This window comes from Mauremys mutica, chromosome 2, assembly GCF_020497125.1.
Source record: "Mauremys mutica isolate MM-2020 ecotype Southern chromosome 2, ASM2049712v1, whole genome shotgun sequence".
Taxonomy (NCBI): Eukaryota; Metazoa; Chordata; order Testudines; family Geoemydidae; genus Mauremys; species Mauremys mutica.
The window spans coordinates 229,239,261-229,257,387 of NC_059073.1; the positions used below are offsets into that span (position 1 = coordinate 229,239,261).

The 18,127-nt window shown below is 37.7% G+C and overlaps 1 protein-coding gene across 3 annotated transcripts in view; it reads left to right on the top strand.

Annotated features, from left to right (window-relative positions):
- The window catches only part of ANKRD28 (ankyrin repeat domain 28), a 198,263-nt gene that overhangs the window by 63,877 nt on the left and 116,259 nt on the right, over positions 1-18,127 (top strand). Inside the window, exons 1-2 of one of the 3 annotated variants that reach the window (XM_045005106.1) lie at positions 837-962; positions 2,132-2,215. In XM_045005106.1, the coding sequence (XP_044861041.1) occupies positions 837-962; positions 2,132-2,215 (210 nt within the window). Of the gene's footprint in view, positions 1-836; positions 963-2,131; positions 2,216-18,127 lie in introns of those variants that run through there. The other 2 variants (XM_045005107.1, XM_045005108.1) reach the window with 2 other exon arrangements.

The following is an 18,127-nucleotide window of genomic DNA, read 5'->3' on the forward strand; positions in this document are numbered from 1 at the left end:
AAAACGATCTACGTTTCTGTCATTTGGGAAATCTGGATTAAACAGGCAATATTCTTATTCCAGGAGTCTCATTGTTCCTTGTGGTCTGACTCATTGCATGTAAATATACTGCAGCTCTGCTGTACATTGCGGAGATTTTTATTACATAGGGAAGAATTGTCAACCTTGGAATATCATGTGAATCATTGCTGAAAAATAGATTGTGTGAAGTATTCCTGACATTAAGACAAATGAAGTTCCAAAATTGCAGAATAAGATCCTGAAACATTTAGGACAGTGGTGTTTATTTTCAGTCATCAGAAAGCATAGCACTATAAATTGGAGACTGACCTTGCAAGACTGGCTATAGCTGTGATCATCTCTGTCAGAGCAATTGTTCCTTGTTTCATTCTATACAGAATGGTGTCATGTAACCTACAACAATGATTTCACTGTGTGGATAAAGTTATTCTGTATAAGTAGCAATATTAACAAAGGCAGATTTTCTGGTAAAAGGACTACTATAAATATTGACGATATTGAAATTTCTACTAAACCTAGTTAGAGCTGAGAATATTTTTAGTACATTTTTCACAAATTCAGTGTTGTAGTACAGGATGAAACCTTGTTTTTAAAAAAGTATATATTTTTTAAAAAATAACATTGTTTGAACATCTCAGGGTGTTAAATGAAATATAGTGGGGAAAAAAGTCCTTTTTTAAATTTTAAAACACCAGCAATAGTGTTAACAAGTTATGTTTGTGAGTGTATTCTTGGAAGGTAAAAGTACTTTCTGTGCTGTCCCAGCTGTGGTTACTACTGTGGTGTTCTGAATACAGTTTTTTCAAACGGATCGAATGAGTCGAGTGTGTATAGTTGTTTTGGAGGAGGTTGAAGATGATTCTCCTACATTTTTTTCCAATCTGCCTCAGGAAAATACGTCTGTACGTCCTTCACCTTCTGGAAATGTGTTGGTAAGATATGTCCTCTGTAATAGTGCTGCAAAGGTCTAGTGATGCTTATCATAGGATTTACATGACTAAGCAAAGTAGCACCTGGGTTACTTTATATGTTGAATGAATAGTTCTTTAGTGAAGTCAAAACCACCTATGTTAAGCACCATGATATTGAAAACTTAGTGATGGAATTAAAACTTGTAAGGGCTCCCTTTTTTGTGTGTGTAACAATATTTTTGAAGCACAGTTAACAAATCTCAACTTTGTAGCTAGTTTTATGATGGTACAGTTTTTCCAGAGAGCTTGACAAAATGACATTTGCAGTAAACATTTTCTTTCCTACTTGTTGGTTTATCTGTTCAGTACCACTTTAGAAACTGATATAACCTTTATAATGTGATAATAAGCTGTGTGTATTTTGAGAATTGGTACAGTATCCAGGGTATCTCAAGCAATATCAGTTGCACCCTAAAATAAAAAGTTATGAAAGTCAGATTATAGATGTAATGTAGCTGTGCATTCATGTTATCACTTACCAGAAACGTTGAAGAAATTTGCTTTTTTGAAAACAAAAATTATTTTACTTTGTCACGTAATCTGCTGTTTGACTTAGATCATGATATCATAGCACAGAAGTTTGTGATGCTGATTAGGAAATCTAGTTATATTTAGTAATGCCTGTGCGTACGTGTGCCTTTGTTTCCATATCATTCAAATATACTCTGCTTCCTTATTCCTCTTCAAACACATGAGAACTTTTAATTTTACTAATTTACTAATGTAAAATGAGTTTTACATATATTTTGAATAGTATATAATGTATCCTAGACTAACTGACCTTACTTTTGCCACAGGAATTTATTTTATAAGTCTTTTCTTTTTTAAACCATTAGTTAAAAACCTAGAAAAATCTAGAAAACTTTTTTAAAATCCAGTGGTTCATTAGTTTGTGTACAAGTTTGTAAAGTATATTGCGGGTGCGGGGAGGGAGGGAAAGGCAGTTAATTGACTTCCTTCAGACCAAGTTTTGCAATATTACAATAGTTGTTTTTTTCATTTTGCTACCCGGAACACCTTCCTTAGTCTTTATTTGGTATATGACCATTATGTTGTCATTAAAAAAAAAAAAACATGTAGGAGTAATGCATGGAATGTAATGTTTGTTTTTTAAATACTACTACTTTCTTTTGTTTCAGCCACCGCTGGTTCAAGCTATATTTAATGGGGACCCTGATGAAGTTCGAGCATTAATATTTAAGAAAGAAGATGTTAACTTTCAGGTAAAGAGAAATATGCCCTTTAGCTTTGAGACTAAATTTCATTTTGGTACAGCTCCAACTCTTTAATGTTCTTATCACTTCAAAATTGTGCTTATTTGCAGATATTTATGAATGTTTTGACTTACATAAAACATAACTACATAGATCATGATCCTAATCTTCTTATTTAGACAACTCTCACCTTGAAGTTAATAGCTGAGGCTTTGGAAGCACTGTAGTATGAGGGGTTTAAATATAAAAATGGTCCTGTGGGAGAGAAGGAAATGAAATTCACTTTGGATTTTTGTACTAAATTTATTTAAGGGGAAAATAATTAATTATATTTCTTACTCTGTGAACTTTTAGACTTCCAATTTCACTGTACAAAAATAACCACAAAGCTTGTTTACATTAAAGCATAAAGTTGACTAGAAAATAGGAATATTTTAGGTCTGTGATGTTTTGTGGAGTCTATTCATTTTTAATCAAAGGATGCACAAAAGTCAACATATAAGTACAGTAAACAATTGAGAAAATGTGCAGACAACTTTATTTAGGCTGAGAACATGATCTTGGGAGGATTTTAAAATACAAATCCTAAAAACAAATATGCTTATGCATTCATTTAAACCTGGAAGGCCTTGTTCTTTTGTTATATAACCCTGCAGTGTTGCAAACCCAAACAGATTTTTTTGTTTGTTATATTGAAATGAAGTCGACTGGTCCAGTTTCATATTTGAGTGAAATACAAAAGTTAAAACCACAAAACTGGTGAAAGGTAAAGTACATCTTCAACTATTAATAATTTAAGGTGTAAGACAATAGTAAGGAATTTCATGTAATGTACAGTTTTTAACTTTGATAGTGTCCCATCAGAAGATAAGCCTTAATAATCTGTTACTATCACTTTGCTTTTAAAAAACACTTACAATTTGCACATGTAAGGACTTCATGCAGCAATTTCTTTCCTCCCGTTTGTAATTTCCCAAATTGGTCCTAAAGCGACTAGTTGTCCTAAAGCGTTAATACTGACCACTAGATCCGACATAGTTGGATGCTATCTAGTGAAACACCAAAAAATTACTGTTAATAATTACAAAATTGGGACTATATAGACTCTAAAGCAAAAGCTTAATCAAAAATATATATTTTTGTGGCATTTGTTTCTTTTATTGATGCAAAGTGAGATATATCTATGTAGAATAATGTTTGACTTCTTAAAACGAAGTGGTGATTGTTACCATAGCATCAGTATTAAATGGCTAAAGATCATGACCAGGTTGGGCCCCATGGTGCATTTGACAAACATAATAAAATACAAGTATCAGAGGGATAGCCGTGTTAGTCTGTATCCACAAAAACAACGCGGAGTCCGACGGCACATTAACAGATTTAGTGGATGAAAATGAAGTGGGGGTTTTTTACCCACAAAAGCTTATGCCCAAATAAACCTGTTAGCCTTTAAGGTACCACCGGACTCCTCGTTATAATAAAAGACAATCCCTAGATTGTGTGTGTGTTTTCCAGTCAAACTGGTCCAAAAATTCGAGTGAATCCCTTTTAAACTGTCAAAATTTGATGTTTAGCGTTCATGCTACTAGATAGGGAAATCTGGTTTTGGGTATGAAATAAACTTAAAATTGATTCCCTAATGTGTAAAACCTATTACATATAAGAAAATGTGCACAGATAGCACCAAATGCATTTTGACAACAAAATAAATACTCTATTGTAAGGTTGTCACTCTTTCTTAGTTAATCCTTTTAGTGTAAAGGTTCCATAGTAGCAGAATTCTCAGGTTAGAGGTGGTCTTTCATATCATGAGCTGCTGTGCATAACAGTGAGATAATAACAAGATAGCAAATTTTAGTTATGTTCCGGAAAAAGGCTGTTATGAACTGATATTGGATGCCTTATCTTGAGTCATAATATCAGCTTAGACTAACAAACTTTGTATTATTGTCAGCACTAGAATTGTAACATAGCAGTGAAAGAGCAACTATAATTTCTCAAACTGGTCTGTGACTTGGAAACAGGTCAATAAAGGTTTTCAGTGGAGGTTTGGAGAGTGCATTGTTGAAAACAATGCAATTTGAGCAATGCAGATTGTCGCTGAACTCAGTAGAATTTTTCATATTCTCATTATGCACAATCTAATTGGTGTTCATGGTAACAAATGCTGCTACAGTTATGGTTACATCCAGAGTTGCCATTAAAATCCTGATTACACTTGCTCCCTTAGGAGGGATCAGCCTTTCATACGTGGTCTCAGCCCAAGGATAAACGTCTAATCTCTTCCAGAACGCGTCTACAGTCTTAATATGCCATTTACTTATTTAGGCAGCCACTAAATCCAAAATAGCTCTGCAAAACTCCTAATCTTTGCAAGAGTGGTATTCCTGTGCTGACGTGCATATACCAATGTTCAAACCTACCTGTGTGTGACACAATTAACATGTATGACAAATTATTGAAATGTGGAACACTGGTGTATTGTTGTACATTGTGTCTTTGACAGTTTATGGTGGTTTTAAACTATAAAAACCCTTTTCTAAAGATGTTTTCTCACTGTGTGAATTAAAACAGTTTAAATAAAACTAGAAAAACAAATACCTTCATGTGTCACCATAAGGACTCCATACATGGGTTGCCAGTAGGGTTTGAACTCTGAACTATAAGACCTCTCCCACTTGAGTAAAGGAGTAACTATTTTTCTCTATATGGAACACACACTATTGGATGAATTGGCATGTGCTTTACCAGCAGATTAGTTATTTGCTAGACAGCAGTAAGATGTTGGTGATACCAAATCCTGTATTTTGTTCTTGGATCTGGGAATGGATGTGATATATTAGTGGCTAGAGTTGTGGGTGAAGACTAGATAATACTGCTATATTAGAGATGTAGATTCTCTTCCCAGCTCTTCCTGGGAGTGGATTTGTGAAATCTCTCGGTTGGCTTACTTATAAAATGAGGGATACTGGACTAACAGTGCACTAACTAGCATACTGTCTTGCTAAATATATTTCTGTGCACTTCAGTGCCTTTTTTAAAGGAGGGAAGGGCTGGTCAGTGGTTAGGGCACTGGCCTAGGACTTGGTTGACTTGGGTTCAAATCCTTGTTCCATCCCTGCTTGTGACCTTGGGAAAAATCACTTAACCTCTCTGCGTCATACTTCCCCATCTGTAAAATGACTTTAGTAACCTCACAGGGGTTAAGTATCAGAGGGGTAGCCGTATTAGTCTGGATCTGTAAAAAGCAACAGAGAGTCCTGTGGCACCTTATAGACTAACAGATGTATTGGAGCATAAGCTTTCATGGGTGAATACCCACTTCGTCAGACGCATGGAATGGAAATTTCCAGAGGCAGGTGTAAATATGCAGGCCAGAATCAGTCTGGAGATAACGAGGTTAGTTCAATCAGGGAGGATGAGGCCCTTTTCTAGCATTTGAGGTGTGAACACCAAGGGAGGAGAAACTGCTTTTGTAGTTGGCTAGCCATCTATTATATACGCCATCCATTCTAGTTGGCTAGCCATCCATTATATATGCCATCATGTGCCAGCAATGCCCCTCTGTTATGTACATTGCCCAAACTGGACAGTCCCAACGTAAATGGACACAAGTCAGATATTAGGAATGGCAATATACAAAAACCTGTAGGAGAACACTTCAGCCTCCCTTGACACACAATAGCAGATTTTAAGGTAGCCATCCTACAGCAAAAAAACCTCAGGACAAGACTTCAAAGAGAAACTGCTGAGTTTCAGTTCATTTGCAAATTTGACACCATCAGCTCAGGATTGAACAAAGACTGTGAATGGCTAGCCAACTACAAAAGCAGTTTCTCCTCCCTTGGTGTTCACACCTCAACTGCTAGAAGAGGGTCTCATCCTCCCTGATTGAACTAACCTTGTTATCTCCAGACTGATTCTGGCCTGCATATTTATACCTGCCTCTGGAAATTTCCATTATATGCGTCTGACGAAGTGGGTATTCACCCACGAAAGCTTATGCTCTAATACATCTGTTAGTCTATAAGGTGCCACAGGACTCTTTGTTGCTTCTCACAGGGGTTGTGAGGATAAATAAATTAAAGGTTGTGAGATGTTCAAACACTACAGTAATGGGGGTTGTATAAATACCTAAGACAGAAATAAAGAGCAATTTAAGAAAGTGCTCAGATACTGTGGTAATGGGTGGAAGTATATAACCTAAAATGGGTGAAACAGCAATAGAAATGAGTTGAACTCATGGTCACCTGGTTGCCATCTCAGTGCACTAACCCTAGGATATGAGATTTGGTTAGGGAGTGTCTCCCCTTCTTGCAGAATGTTACTCGTACTTGCCTGTACAGTAGACCGGGCAAGCCAAAAAAGCAGAACATTTTGGTATACTTGAGAACTCTGAACATGTAGATAAATATGCATGTTAAATATTTTTGCTTTGAGATGCATTTTTAGCATTATTGTAATATATTGGCAATTATTGAATGACTTGATAGTCAGTTGCTGGATAATTCAATGCATGTCTGCTACATTAACATGGGTGGGGGTGCAATCTTAGACTTTAGGTCTAACAAGTTGTATAGTACTATATCCTTAATGTAAACTTAATTTTTCACTTTTAATATAGTGTAGCATGTCATGCAAGGAAAAAGGTTTTAAGAATTGATCATTTTATGTTCAATAGCTTTTTTGGCCTTGTATCCAATTATTGTTTATATCAAATGGCTATAAATTGCACGATCTGCATGGTTCTGTGCACATAGGTTTTTCTTTTTTCAATAAAACATAATTTTATTATAGCTTAATACAAAAAAGTTAACTGAATTTGCATATTAGTTGCTGAGTGAAATATTTGGGCTTCTGAGTTACTCATTGTAAGCATTGAATAGTTTTTGTAGTTTACAAAAGGCAGTATTGTGAGAGCTTACCAGCTGCTGTCTTAAATGGATTAGATCGGTCAGAGCAGTTTTAATTTAATGTTAATTAATTTAAAATGGTATTTGCACACAACGGCCTGTCTACACTAGGGTGCGCTACATTGCTAACACTGATGGAGCTGAAGTGGTGCTAGCAACAGTGAGAAATTTTTGTAGACAGCTTATGTAGAGTTCAGCCATGATTTCTGAAAAGGAACTAAACATGATTTTGTTCTGCTTGTCTACAGTTGCAATCAAACCATTTCAGCACCAGTTCAGCTGTACCTTTTGTCAGTGATGGGTAGACTTTTTGGTAGAGACAGCCATGGGTATAACAAGTCTTCTCTCTGCCTATACTAGCAAGAATACACTGTCATAACTTGTTTGTGTAGGGCCCTACCAAATTTACAGTCCACTTTGGTAAATTTCACAGTCACAGGACTTAACAAATCTTAAATTTCACAGTTTCAGATATTTAAATCTGAAATGTCATGGTGTTGTAACTGTGGGGGTCCCGACCCAAATGGAGGTTGTGGGGGAGTCGCAAGGCTAGTGTAGGGGGTTGCTGTATTTGCTAGCCTTACTCCTGCACTGCTGTTGGTGGCGGTGCTGCCTTCAGAGCTTCCTGCAGCTGGGGGAGGTTCCCGGAGGTGAGTCTGACCTGGCCCCAGGGGTGGCCTGTGAAGCGGAAGAGTGTCATCCCTCCCCAACCTGGCCAGGACTCACAGCTACAGCTCGGTCCCCAGTCCAGTCCATCCCCAGCTCCAGGCCCAGCACTTGGTTTGTGAACACAGCAACCCCTTATCACGGCGCATTGGGGTGTCGCCCACTTGTAAGGCCGGCCATGCTCCCCCCCTCCCCTGTGATCCTAAAAAATACCTGAAAAACCTGTAAATTCTGTCCTCCTGTTGAGTACATACTCTAATCTCTCTCTTTCTTAGTGGTTATAGTCACTGTATAAAACTGGGGTAATTTCTCTTTTTAAAGAGCAAAATAGCCTGTCCTTTGAGCCATTGATCTGTATTCTGTTTTAATGGCAGATGATTTTTTAATGCATAAATACATTGTAATCACTATAAATGTAAATAAGCTAATAACCTAAAAGCAAAACTTTGGCCCAATTTTGTTTTGGAATAGCCTACTGTTTAAATGTCTGAAAAAAAACAAAAAAAGTAAGAAACAAAAACCGAAAAACAAAAAACCCACAAGTGAATAGTATTCTGATTCTAAAAAATCAACAGTATTTGCAAAAAACATTAAGTTTTGGAATAAGTGATCTTTATGTAATTTACCTATAACGTTTATATGTAAACCTTCAAATATTTACCTGACTGTGAATATGCTCACTTTAGCACAAAAATGTTTAGAACTCCCAACAGATTTTAAGTGCTGTACCACCTTTTCCATAAAATGTTAATAGTGTTTATTAAATGCAGTTGGTATTATTTTTCAAACTATTTTTTATTGTTTTTTATTTGGGAAAAATGGTCAACTTAATGGATAACTCTCTTTTGCTAACCTGGCAAAAAAATTATTTAGTAAAACTGCGTCATTCATAGAAGTTTTATACAGTATAAAGATGTTTACATAGTTGAGTCCATTTATCGTTTCCAAATTTGAAAAAGAGTGGATTTGCAGCTGATACTGTGCTTGGGAAAGGACTTTGTATTTATTTGCGTGGTTGAAAATACTGGGATATCTTCTGCTTAAGGAGAGTTAATCTTTATCTATGTTTTTAAATGATTCAGTGATTGATACCAGTTGTAGTAAGACAGTTGCATCCTTTGTTGGATTGAGTACTGTAGTGACCTTTCGTGTGCGTGGGTTTTCTACGAAATATCATGAAAATTAAGTGCTGGCGATCAAACATATTGTAACAAACGGTACTAATTAAAGTCTCAGATCAGGCTTTTTAAAGAGCTCTGTGCTTGTTATATATAAAAGAATTTAATTGGAATTTCATGTTGCTGTTCCAAGGCATCCATTACCTATTACACCAAATGTAACCTACAGTACAATGGACTATTAAGTATAAATGGAAGCATAGAAGGTTCACTTGCAACAAAGCATACTGGGGGAACAGGAGTTTTTACTTGCATTAATTCAAATCACGGAATAGAAATAGTAGGCAAAACTGTAGCCAGATGTTCTCTGCAGCAATAGGAGTGAGTGGGCTATGCCGAAATCTTGTAAGCAAATGAACTTAATGGTTATTAGGAAAATTCTTTTATGTAGATTAGGGCTAATGCAGTATTTAAATTTTGTCTATATCTTGTACAACATTATTTAAACCAAAATAATCCAATATTTGTGAATAAATGTAAATTGGAATAACATATCATGAAAAATATACTGTAGATAAGGCAAATTACATTTTTCCAGGTACACCTGAAGTTGGCTGGCATGAAATGTGCTATGGAAATAATGTCAAGTTTATAAAATGGTCACACAAACACTGATGAATCGTTTTGCTTGAACAGTACTTCATCCACCTATGGCAGTTGGTTTGAATTTAATAAACTTGCTATTCACCCTCTTAGAGGTACTGTTCAGGCATGCACAGGTCTCTCATAAATTATTTTATTTGGAGAAAAGAAGTGTGGTTTTTTTTTTTGTTTTTTTTTTTTAATGGCTGTCTGCCAGAGGGGCTTGTTTCTTAGAAGGAAATATCAGTAATTACATTCTCCAAAATTGCAACAAAAACGCACCTTTTTCAAGTGTGGCTTTCATGCATAACATCTCTCAAATTAATGTAAGTTATTGTTACTGAAACCTCAAGCTGTTTTATTTAAATGCAAATTTAAAATTGATCATTCTCTTTTGTAGTCTTCCAACACTTCCTGATTCTAGGCAGGGGTTCGCTGTTGACACTAGAATGGATAGAAGACTTCAAGGGCTGCCTAGCTCTACAAATGCCATGGTGAAGGGGAGTCAGGAGACATTTCCAAGAATGTAGAGTTCAAGGAGTCTGCCTGTGGCTGATTAGGGTGTGTGGGGTCAGGATTTTCTTGGCAGGAGGCATCAAGAAAGGATATGGCGGAAGAGAACTGCTCTTTCTCAGAATGTCAGAATAACTATGGATGGGTGCTACCCCATCCTTGCTGCCTCCTTTTGTTCTTTTTTTCTCTCTTCCTGTCTAGTCTGGTAGTATTAATACTGCTAATTACTATTTGTAATGCTGCAGCACCTAGAAACCACAGTTAAGAATACTTGTGTCAGGTGCTATACAAACGTAAATAAAACAATCCCCACTCCAAAGAGTTCATATTCTTGTATAATGAAAGATACCATAAAGGGAGGACATAGACAAAAGGAAAATATGTGGGTGGAAGGATGAGATAATAAATTGAACCATTATATATAGTAAACCATCTTAGCTCACCACTTTCTTAGACTTTATCAGGTGGCGGTGCTTTGTAGGCAGCATGGGAGGTACTTGCTTTCCCCAAACTCTTCCTGGGCCAGGGTCACCCTGACTTTGTCTACCAAAGACCTTCCATGTGCTCCCCTCTCCCTTCCCAGGAAATGCCCTATCTCAGATCATATATCTCGTACAGCTAGACAGTGTTCTGAAATGAACCTTGAAGGGTTCTGAAGTGTACCTGCTGCCCCTGTCTGGATCCATGAATTGATGGAATTCTGCAAAAGAAGAGTACTATGAGGTAAAATATGACTTTTAAAATACTTTTTTAAAAAACAAAATCCAGTCTTGGCTAGGTAGGGGTATATGTGTATGTGGTGGGTTTTTTTGATGTCAATGATACTAAATTGTTCCCACCCCTCATAACACAAACTATGCTTTGAAGTCATTCTAGGAGAGGAAAGGAAAAAGACTTTGGGCCACAATGTGAAATCCCCCAAGGTACAAACTGAACTGTGTCCCCTTAACTCTCTAGCGTGGGGTGCTTTTTACATGGCTTTACTGCCAGAACAGCCAACCCTTACCTGCTCATGCAGATTCACTCCCAGCTAAATACATGAGCACTCTGATGATCGCTCATCAGAGACCCTACAAATTCCTAGTCCTATATATTCCTTCAGAAATGTGTGTCTCTTGTACTGTCCAGCACGCTACTGAACAATGCAAGGTCATAGAAAGTCTGTCATTTCATCAAAGGAAAATGATAATGCACCAACCTTATTATCCCTTATGGAGTTTACTAGACATTTGAATCCAAACACACACTGGTTAAGATACAACAATAAGTTTATTAACCTCCAAAAGTTAAGATTTTAATTGATTACAAGTGATAATGCATAAAAGTCAAGATTGGTTACAAAAGAAATAGGTATTAGCTTGCATATTACTCTTAACTTAGCAAGGGAAGTATCCTTAAAAGCAAGGATTTTGTCTCACCATATGCTGTTGTAAATTTCAAAGGCTGGGTCTCTGTTCAGCCTGGGAACACTCCCCCTTAGTTCAGTTCTTTGAGAGTTGTTGATGTCATGAGCAGAGAGATGGGAGGAGGAGAGGTTGAAGTCAAGTGTTTTCCTCCCCCTTTTATAACTCAGTTTCTTATGCTAGAAACATCTTTGAGTCATGGTGACACGTAGATGTGAGGTTTGAAATGTTCCTGTGATGCAGTGTAAACTTCTTGTTTACATCTTCCCATTGCTGAAGAATGGCCACTTATACCAGTGATGACTCTTTAACACCTGTCTGGGATGCCTAGTGTGTCTTTGTCTCTGAAAAAGTGGTTTGGACCTGCCCTTCTAACTCTGGAACATGTTACATACAATATTGATACACCTGTTTTACCAGGAAAATAATGTTGTTCAAGGAGTGTCCGTGTGGGTGTTTCATTTTAGTTGTCTTGGTGCTCTGTGCTTGTAATCAGAGATTTGTAGTAGCAGTGCCTTGGTTGGCCACACACACATGGCAGCTGTCTCGTGCCGTTCTGAGCGGCTACCTAGCATGTGCAGCCAACTGACCTCCAGTTCCTTCTCTACAGCCCTGGGCTTGAGTCGGAGTGACAGCAGCCCCCTGCATCCAACGAAGTGGGTATTCACCCACGAAAGCTCATGCTCCAAAACATCTGTTAGTCTATAAGGTTCCACAGGACTCTTTGCTGCTTTTACAGATCCAGACTAACATGGCTACCCCTCTGATACCCTTCAAGTCTGTAGATAGTTCATATTCCTTCCTTTTCTTGTATCCCCTCTATTCTAGTTAACGTCAGTTAACATTACTTTTAATTTCTTCCATATTTAAAAAATAATAATAATAATAATTAAAAAAATTTAGAGTAGTTTTCCCCCTCTGCCAATGACTGCTTATAAATAGGCTACCTTGTTCTTCTCCAGAGCTGGACCTTCCTCGGGCATGCCTGATTCCCCAGATTTAAACGCTGTCTGACCTGCTGGCTATCGATACCTGTTTCAGACAGCCACACTCAGTGCATCCACTGTCTCAAAAGTGTCCTAATTGTAAAAATCTGACTGCGAAGATATTAAAGGCCAGGGACCTCCGACTGTGGGTCTGAAATCTGATTACATGAACTTTGAGGGCTTAGGAGCCCTATTAGCTTTTCAGGGGAGAACTAGGAACCCACAACAAGTTTTAAACTGCAAAGAATATCTACTGGCTTCTGAAGAAAAAATTGGGTTAATAGTATAGTTATTACAGTAGTCTCCTTTTAATAAAGTTGTGGACTTCCTACTTATTTTCATTGGATAGCTTGGGCTGCTTATTCAAGCGTATCCTCTAGAATGAATAATTAGATATCTTATTTCCTTCTTTATGTGATTCTGGAAATAAGTTGTCTTTTTGCCTCACTAAAATGTAGATATGTAGTGTCGGTCTCTAGGCAGAGGAGTTTTTAGGATACTGAAATACAGAACTGTGTAGCCAGCTTATTGACTCTCAATTCTTTAATTGCAAAAAGGTTGTTTGTACTTGCACAGATATGTTGAATAGATTATCTCTAATGTATTAAAGTTAACCATAAGAGTTTATCAGCTCTATTTTAGGATTTTCTATAGCTCCAATTTATAATAATATCCAAGAGTTGCCAAGGTAAATGTACTTTGATGACATAGCAAGGTTCCTAGTGAACTTTATGGTGTTTTCTATCTTTGCTGATTATAGAAAGCTCTGTTTTAGGTAGTGTTTTTTGTTCCCTCTGAAACTTCTTGATTATAAATTTAGGGTTGACTTCCTTGCAGGATTAAGCAGTAGAAGAAGCTGGGATACGAAGGACAAAATTCCTTTCCATACCTCTCAAATATAATAGCAAGGGAAGTAAAGAATACTCCACAAGCTTTTTTCAGTGACATTTTCCTCAAAGTTTAACTAGTGTACAGTAAATATCTTCCTCTTTAAGATTTTGTTTAAGATTATGGGACAGACTATGGTTTCTAGACTTTCTCTGCCTTTTAAGATTTGAGTACCACGAAGCAGCCTTATGTTTTACTCAGTTTTGGAAAATGACCCTTTATTCTTATTAAGGCCTGGTCTACACTAGGAACTTCAGTATGGCTACGCCTCTCAGGAGTATGAAAAGTTGACACAGCAATACCAACCTAATCTACGGTGTAGACCAGCACTAGGTCAATAGAAGAATTCTTCCATCTACCTAGCTACCATTTTTCGGGGAAGTGGACTGCCTATGCTGATGGGAGAAGCCCTTCTGTTGGCATTAGTAGAGTCTATACTGAAGTGCTACAGGAATGTAACTGCACTGTGTTAAGTATAGACAAGCCTGAAGTAATTCGTACCATTTTAAAAGCTACACCAGACTTAGTGTTCAGTGTTTCCCCTCTTAAAACTTTTCTTTTGGCCAAAGCCCAAACCAGCTGATTAGTTGGGTTCTCTTCTCTCTTCTGCCACTGACTCTTTGTAACTTTGGGTAAGTCACTAAGTTATATGTTTCAGTTCCTTTATTTATAAAATGGAGACAATGTTTCCTCTCAGGAATAACTTTGAGGTGCTTGAACTCCAATATCATCTTTCATGTGCTGATATCTTATTGAATTCCTCACACTCAGGTTTTTGGACTGGATCTTGTCATGACGATGGCTTTAGTAGCACCAATGGGCCTTATGGTTTTGATAGAGCACAGACCTCAGTCTCATACTATTCAGTCTTTGTAGCTTTCAGCACTTTGATCACAAGTCACTGCTTAATCACTTACATGGCCTAATAGAAATACAACATTTCTTTGTTCTTTAACAGGGCCCAGAGGCTGGTTACAGGCAACTCCTTCTCTTCCCAATGTTTCTTTTATGTATAAGTCTGGTGGGGATCTGCCCTGTTCTCAGTATCCATATCAGTAAATTCTGAGAGCCTGCCTGCTGCTTTTTTTTTTTTTTTGAAGCACCCCCCAGGCACTTTGTTGTTGGCACCCTACTGTATCTTTCCTTTACAACAAACCTTATAGAAAATATAAAAAAGTTGCAGTGCCTACAGGAGAGAAGTTTCTGGATGAAGAATGCTGAAACAACCGAAGTAATATGGATGCGATATTGGTGGGTACTGGCCTTTCCTTCTATGGGAAGCATCTGTCCTCTTATTCCTCCTTCATCTTAGTAGGAATCTGTCCTTTTTTGACAAGGATATAACTACAATGATACATATTTTTATCACCTCCAGGCTAGATTACTGTTGTTCACTATGTCTAGGCTTGAAGGTGGAAGCAAAAGCTCCAGCTTCTGCAGAACATGATGGTCTGCTCCTTACCAGAATGACCTGCCAGGAACACGTGGCACCGGTTCTGTGTGCTCTCCAAAGGCTTCCAATTTCTTCATGGTACCACATCCAGGTTTTGGTCATAATCTACAAAACTAACAGTTCTCAGCCTAGCTGTATTATAGACTGCTTCTTCATCCATGACCTGAGCCAGAGGTTTAAAAAATTGGATTAAAATTTTATTTTTTTATTAAAAATATTTTTGGAAGATTTGGTACTTGAGCATCCTAGTATATTTTTGAAACTAGAATTCCTTAATAGCAACTGTGACAGTTTGGAGAATATGTCTGTCAATGTATGAATTCCTTTTTGCTTTATGAATAACATTTATGATTGGAACTTTCAGTGTGGATTGGAACTTGCATTTTGTAGGAGGAGCAGATTGTGTCTGGAAAGCAGGGGTATCAGCCATGAATGGTTATATCCTGGTGGAACAGTGGGGTTCCTACTACCAGAGCTAATGACTTTTAACAACTTTCTGCCCCACAAGTTGAGGGAGGGGGAAGATTTGGAGCGTGGAACATCCAGAATGGATAACAGTTGTTGGTTTTCTTTTAAGTGTCAAACTGCTTTTATAAATGACATCCTTAAGCAAGGGAACGAATCTAACACCAAAAACAGATGACAAAGCTGGAAGAGATGGGGAGGAGATGCTCTGGTTTACCCCAAAGACACTGTCCAAGGACTAAGGAGTTGGATGGCCATGGAGGCGGGAGGGGAAAGATTGTGTTCAGATGTTTGTTTTGTCTGGATCTGTAACGATCCTGTACTATCAGAGTCAAGTGTTCCTTGGCAAAGTTCCTTTGCAGAGTCTTTGTTCCTGAAGAGTTACACTGTAAACCAGAGTGCCCATTGAATGGGAAATTTTGGAGGACTGTGCATCAGTGACTGGGGTGATTTGGAAAGTCTTGGCACTGATATTGGGATTTAGGGTGGTTGAATTGCAAAGTCCCACATCCCAAGGAAGGGTTTCAGACAGGGAGTTGCACCCAGAGCGTGCCCTAGAGCTTCAGAGCTGGAGATAGTGTCTGGACTCTGCTCAGAACCAGCTGGCTTGGATGCTAATGGGATCCTAAGGGTGGGTCAGATTTAATATAATCTAGCCACAGTCCATTAGGGGGATTTGGCCAGGGCAATGACAAAGCATGTATCTATTAGACATTATACACGATTTTGGAATTTTTGCCCTTTTTTGCATTTTTTTTTTTTAAGGAGCCTTATCTTCTTTCCCTTCCCCTTCATTCTCAAGATAATATCCATTTCCTCCCTAAATTTACCCCTTCAATTGTGTTTGTTTGGATAAAACATTTTACTGAATAAGATATAGTTATCTGTGATACTGACCTTTAATTCACTTGTAACTTTATGGGGGGGACTTGCTTAGCAGTGCTTTATTTTATATCAACATACTGCGGGTGCCTGATCATAAGTCCCTCCTCCTTTTCACAAGTGTTAAGTAATGACAGATTTCTCCTATCTCTGGATTCTTCTACCTGCTGTGCCAAAGGAATACTCCAGATAAAAGAATATGCTTTCTGACGTGTTACAAGCACTATTGGGGGAGTTTTAATATTAGTTTGGTACAGCTTGTTTGCTGATTTTTGCATTGGAGTCATAGAAGTGTAGGACTGGAAGGGACCACAGTAGGTCATCTAGTTCTAGTCCCTTCTCAGTCTTCTCTTCCCCAGACATAACAAACCCAAGTTTTTTCAATCTTTCCTCAAAGATTTTCTAGAGCTTTAATCATTTTTGTTGCTCTCCTCTGGACTTTCTCCAATGTGTCCACATCTCTCCTGAAATGTGGCGTCCAGAACTGGATGCAATGCTCCAGTTAAGGCCTTATTGTAGAATGGAAGAATTACTTCCCATGTATTGTTTACAACATTCCTGCTGGTACATCTTTTATTGTATTGTTCAGGCATGCAGGTGTGAAATCAGGAAGGCCAAATCACAAGCTTGTGATCCAGGATGACCCTCCAGATCCCTTTCTGCAATACTCCTTCCCGGGCAATCATTTCCCATTTTGTATTTGTGTAATTGATTGTTCCTTCCAAAGTGAAGTACTTTGCGTTTGTCCTTATTGAATTTCATCCTGCTTACTTCAGACCAGTAATCCTATCCTCCAAAGCACTTCCAACCCCTCCCAATTTAGTATAGTCTGCAAACTTTAAGTGTAAACTCTATGCCATTATTTAAATAATTGATGAAGATATTGAACAGAACTGGACCCAGGACTGATCCCTGTGGGACCCCACTCTATATGCCCTTCCAGTTTGACTTGAACCATTGATAACTACTCTCTAGAATGATTTTTCCAACCAGTTATGCACCTATCTTATAGTAGGCTATATTTCCCTAGTTTGTTTATGAGAGGGTCATGTGAAACTATATTTAAAAGCCTTACTATAATCAAGATATACCACATCTAATGCTTCTCCCTTATCCACAAGGCTTGTTACCCTGTCAAAGAAGCTATTAGGTTGGTTTGACGTGATTTGTTCTTGACAAATCTGTGTTGAGGGTTCTGTATCACCTTATTATCTTCTAGATGTTTGCAAATAGATTGCTTAATTATTTGCTCCATTATCTTTCCCAGTAAGCTGATTGGTTTGTAATTCCCTGGGTTGTCCTTATTCCCCCTTTTAAAGATTGGCATTAATTTGCCCTCTTTCAGGCCTCTGGAATCTCTCCTGTCTTCCATGAGGTTTTTGAAGTTAAATGCTAATGGCTCAGATATCTCCTCAGTCAGTTCCTTGAGTATTCTAGGATGTATTTAATCAAGCCCTGCTGACTTGAAGACATCTAACTTCTCTAAGTAATATTTAATTTCTTTCACGATATTAGCCTCAGATCCTACCCCATTTACACTAGTATTCACTGTTTTAGGGATCGATGGCTACTCACCTTTTTAGTGAAAACTGAAACCAAAAAAAGACATTTAGCACTTCTACCCGTTTACATATTTTCTGTTGTCTTGTCCTTGATCTTCCTCTTGCTTCAAATGTATTTGTAGAATGCTTTGTTATCCTTTATATCTCTAGTTTAATCTCATTTTGTGCCTTGAGTTTCAGATCTGAAAGATTGAAGATCTCCTGGTTAAGACAGGAGGGTGGTATCTTGCCATAGTTCCTATTTTTCCTATGCAGTGGGATAGCCTCATGTTTGAGGGTTTAGCCATATGTTTAAGGGTTTTTTTATTGCTCTCTCATAATGTGTGCTCTTATATCAGCCATATAACTTTTCTCATCTGATATTCTCTCACTTTCATTAGCCATACTAGCTATGTACTAGTGTATGCTTGGCAAGAAGTGTGTTTCACTT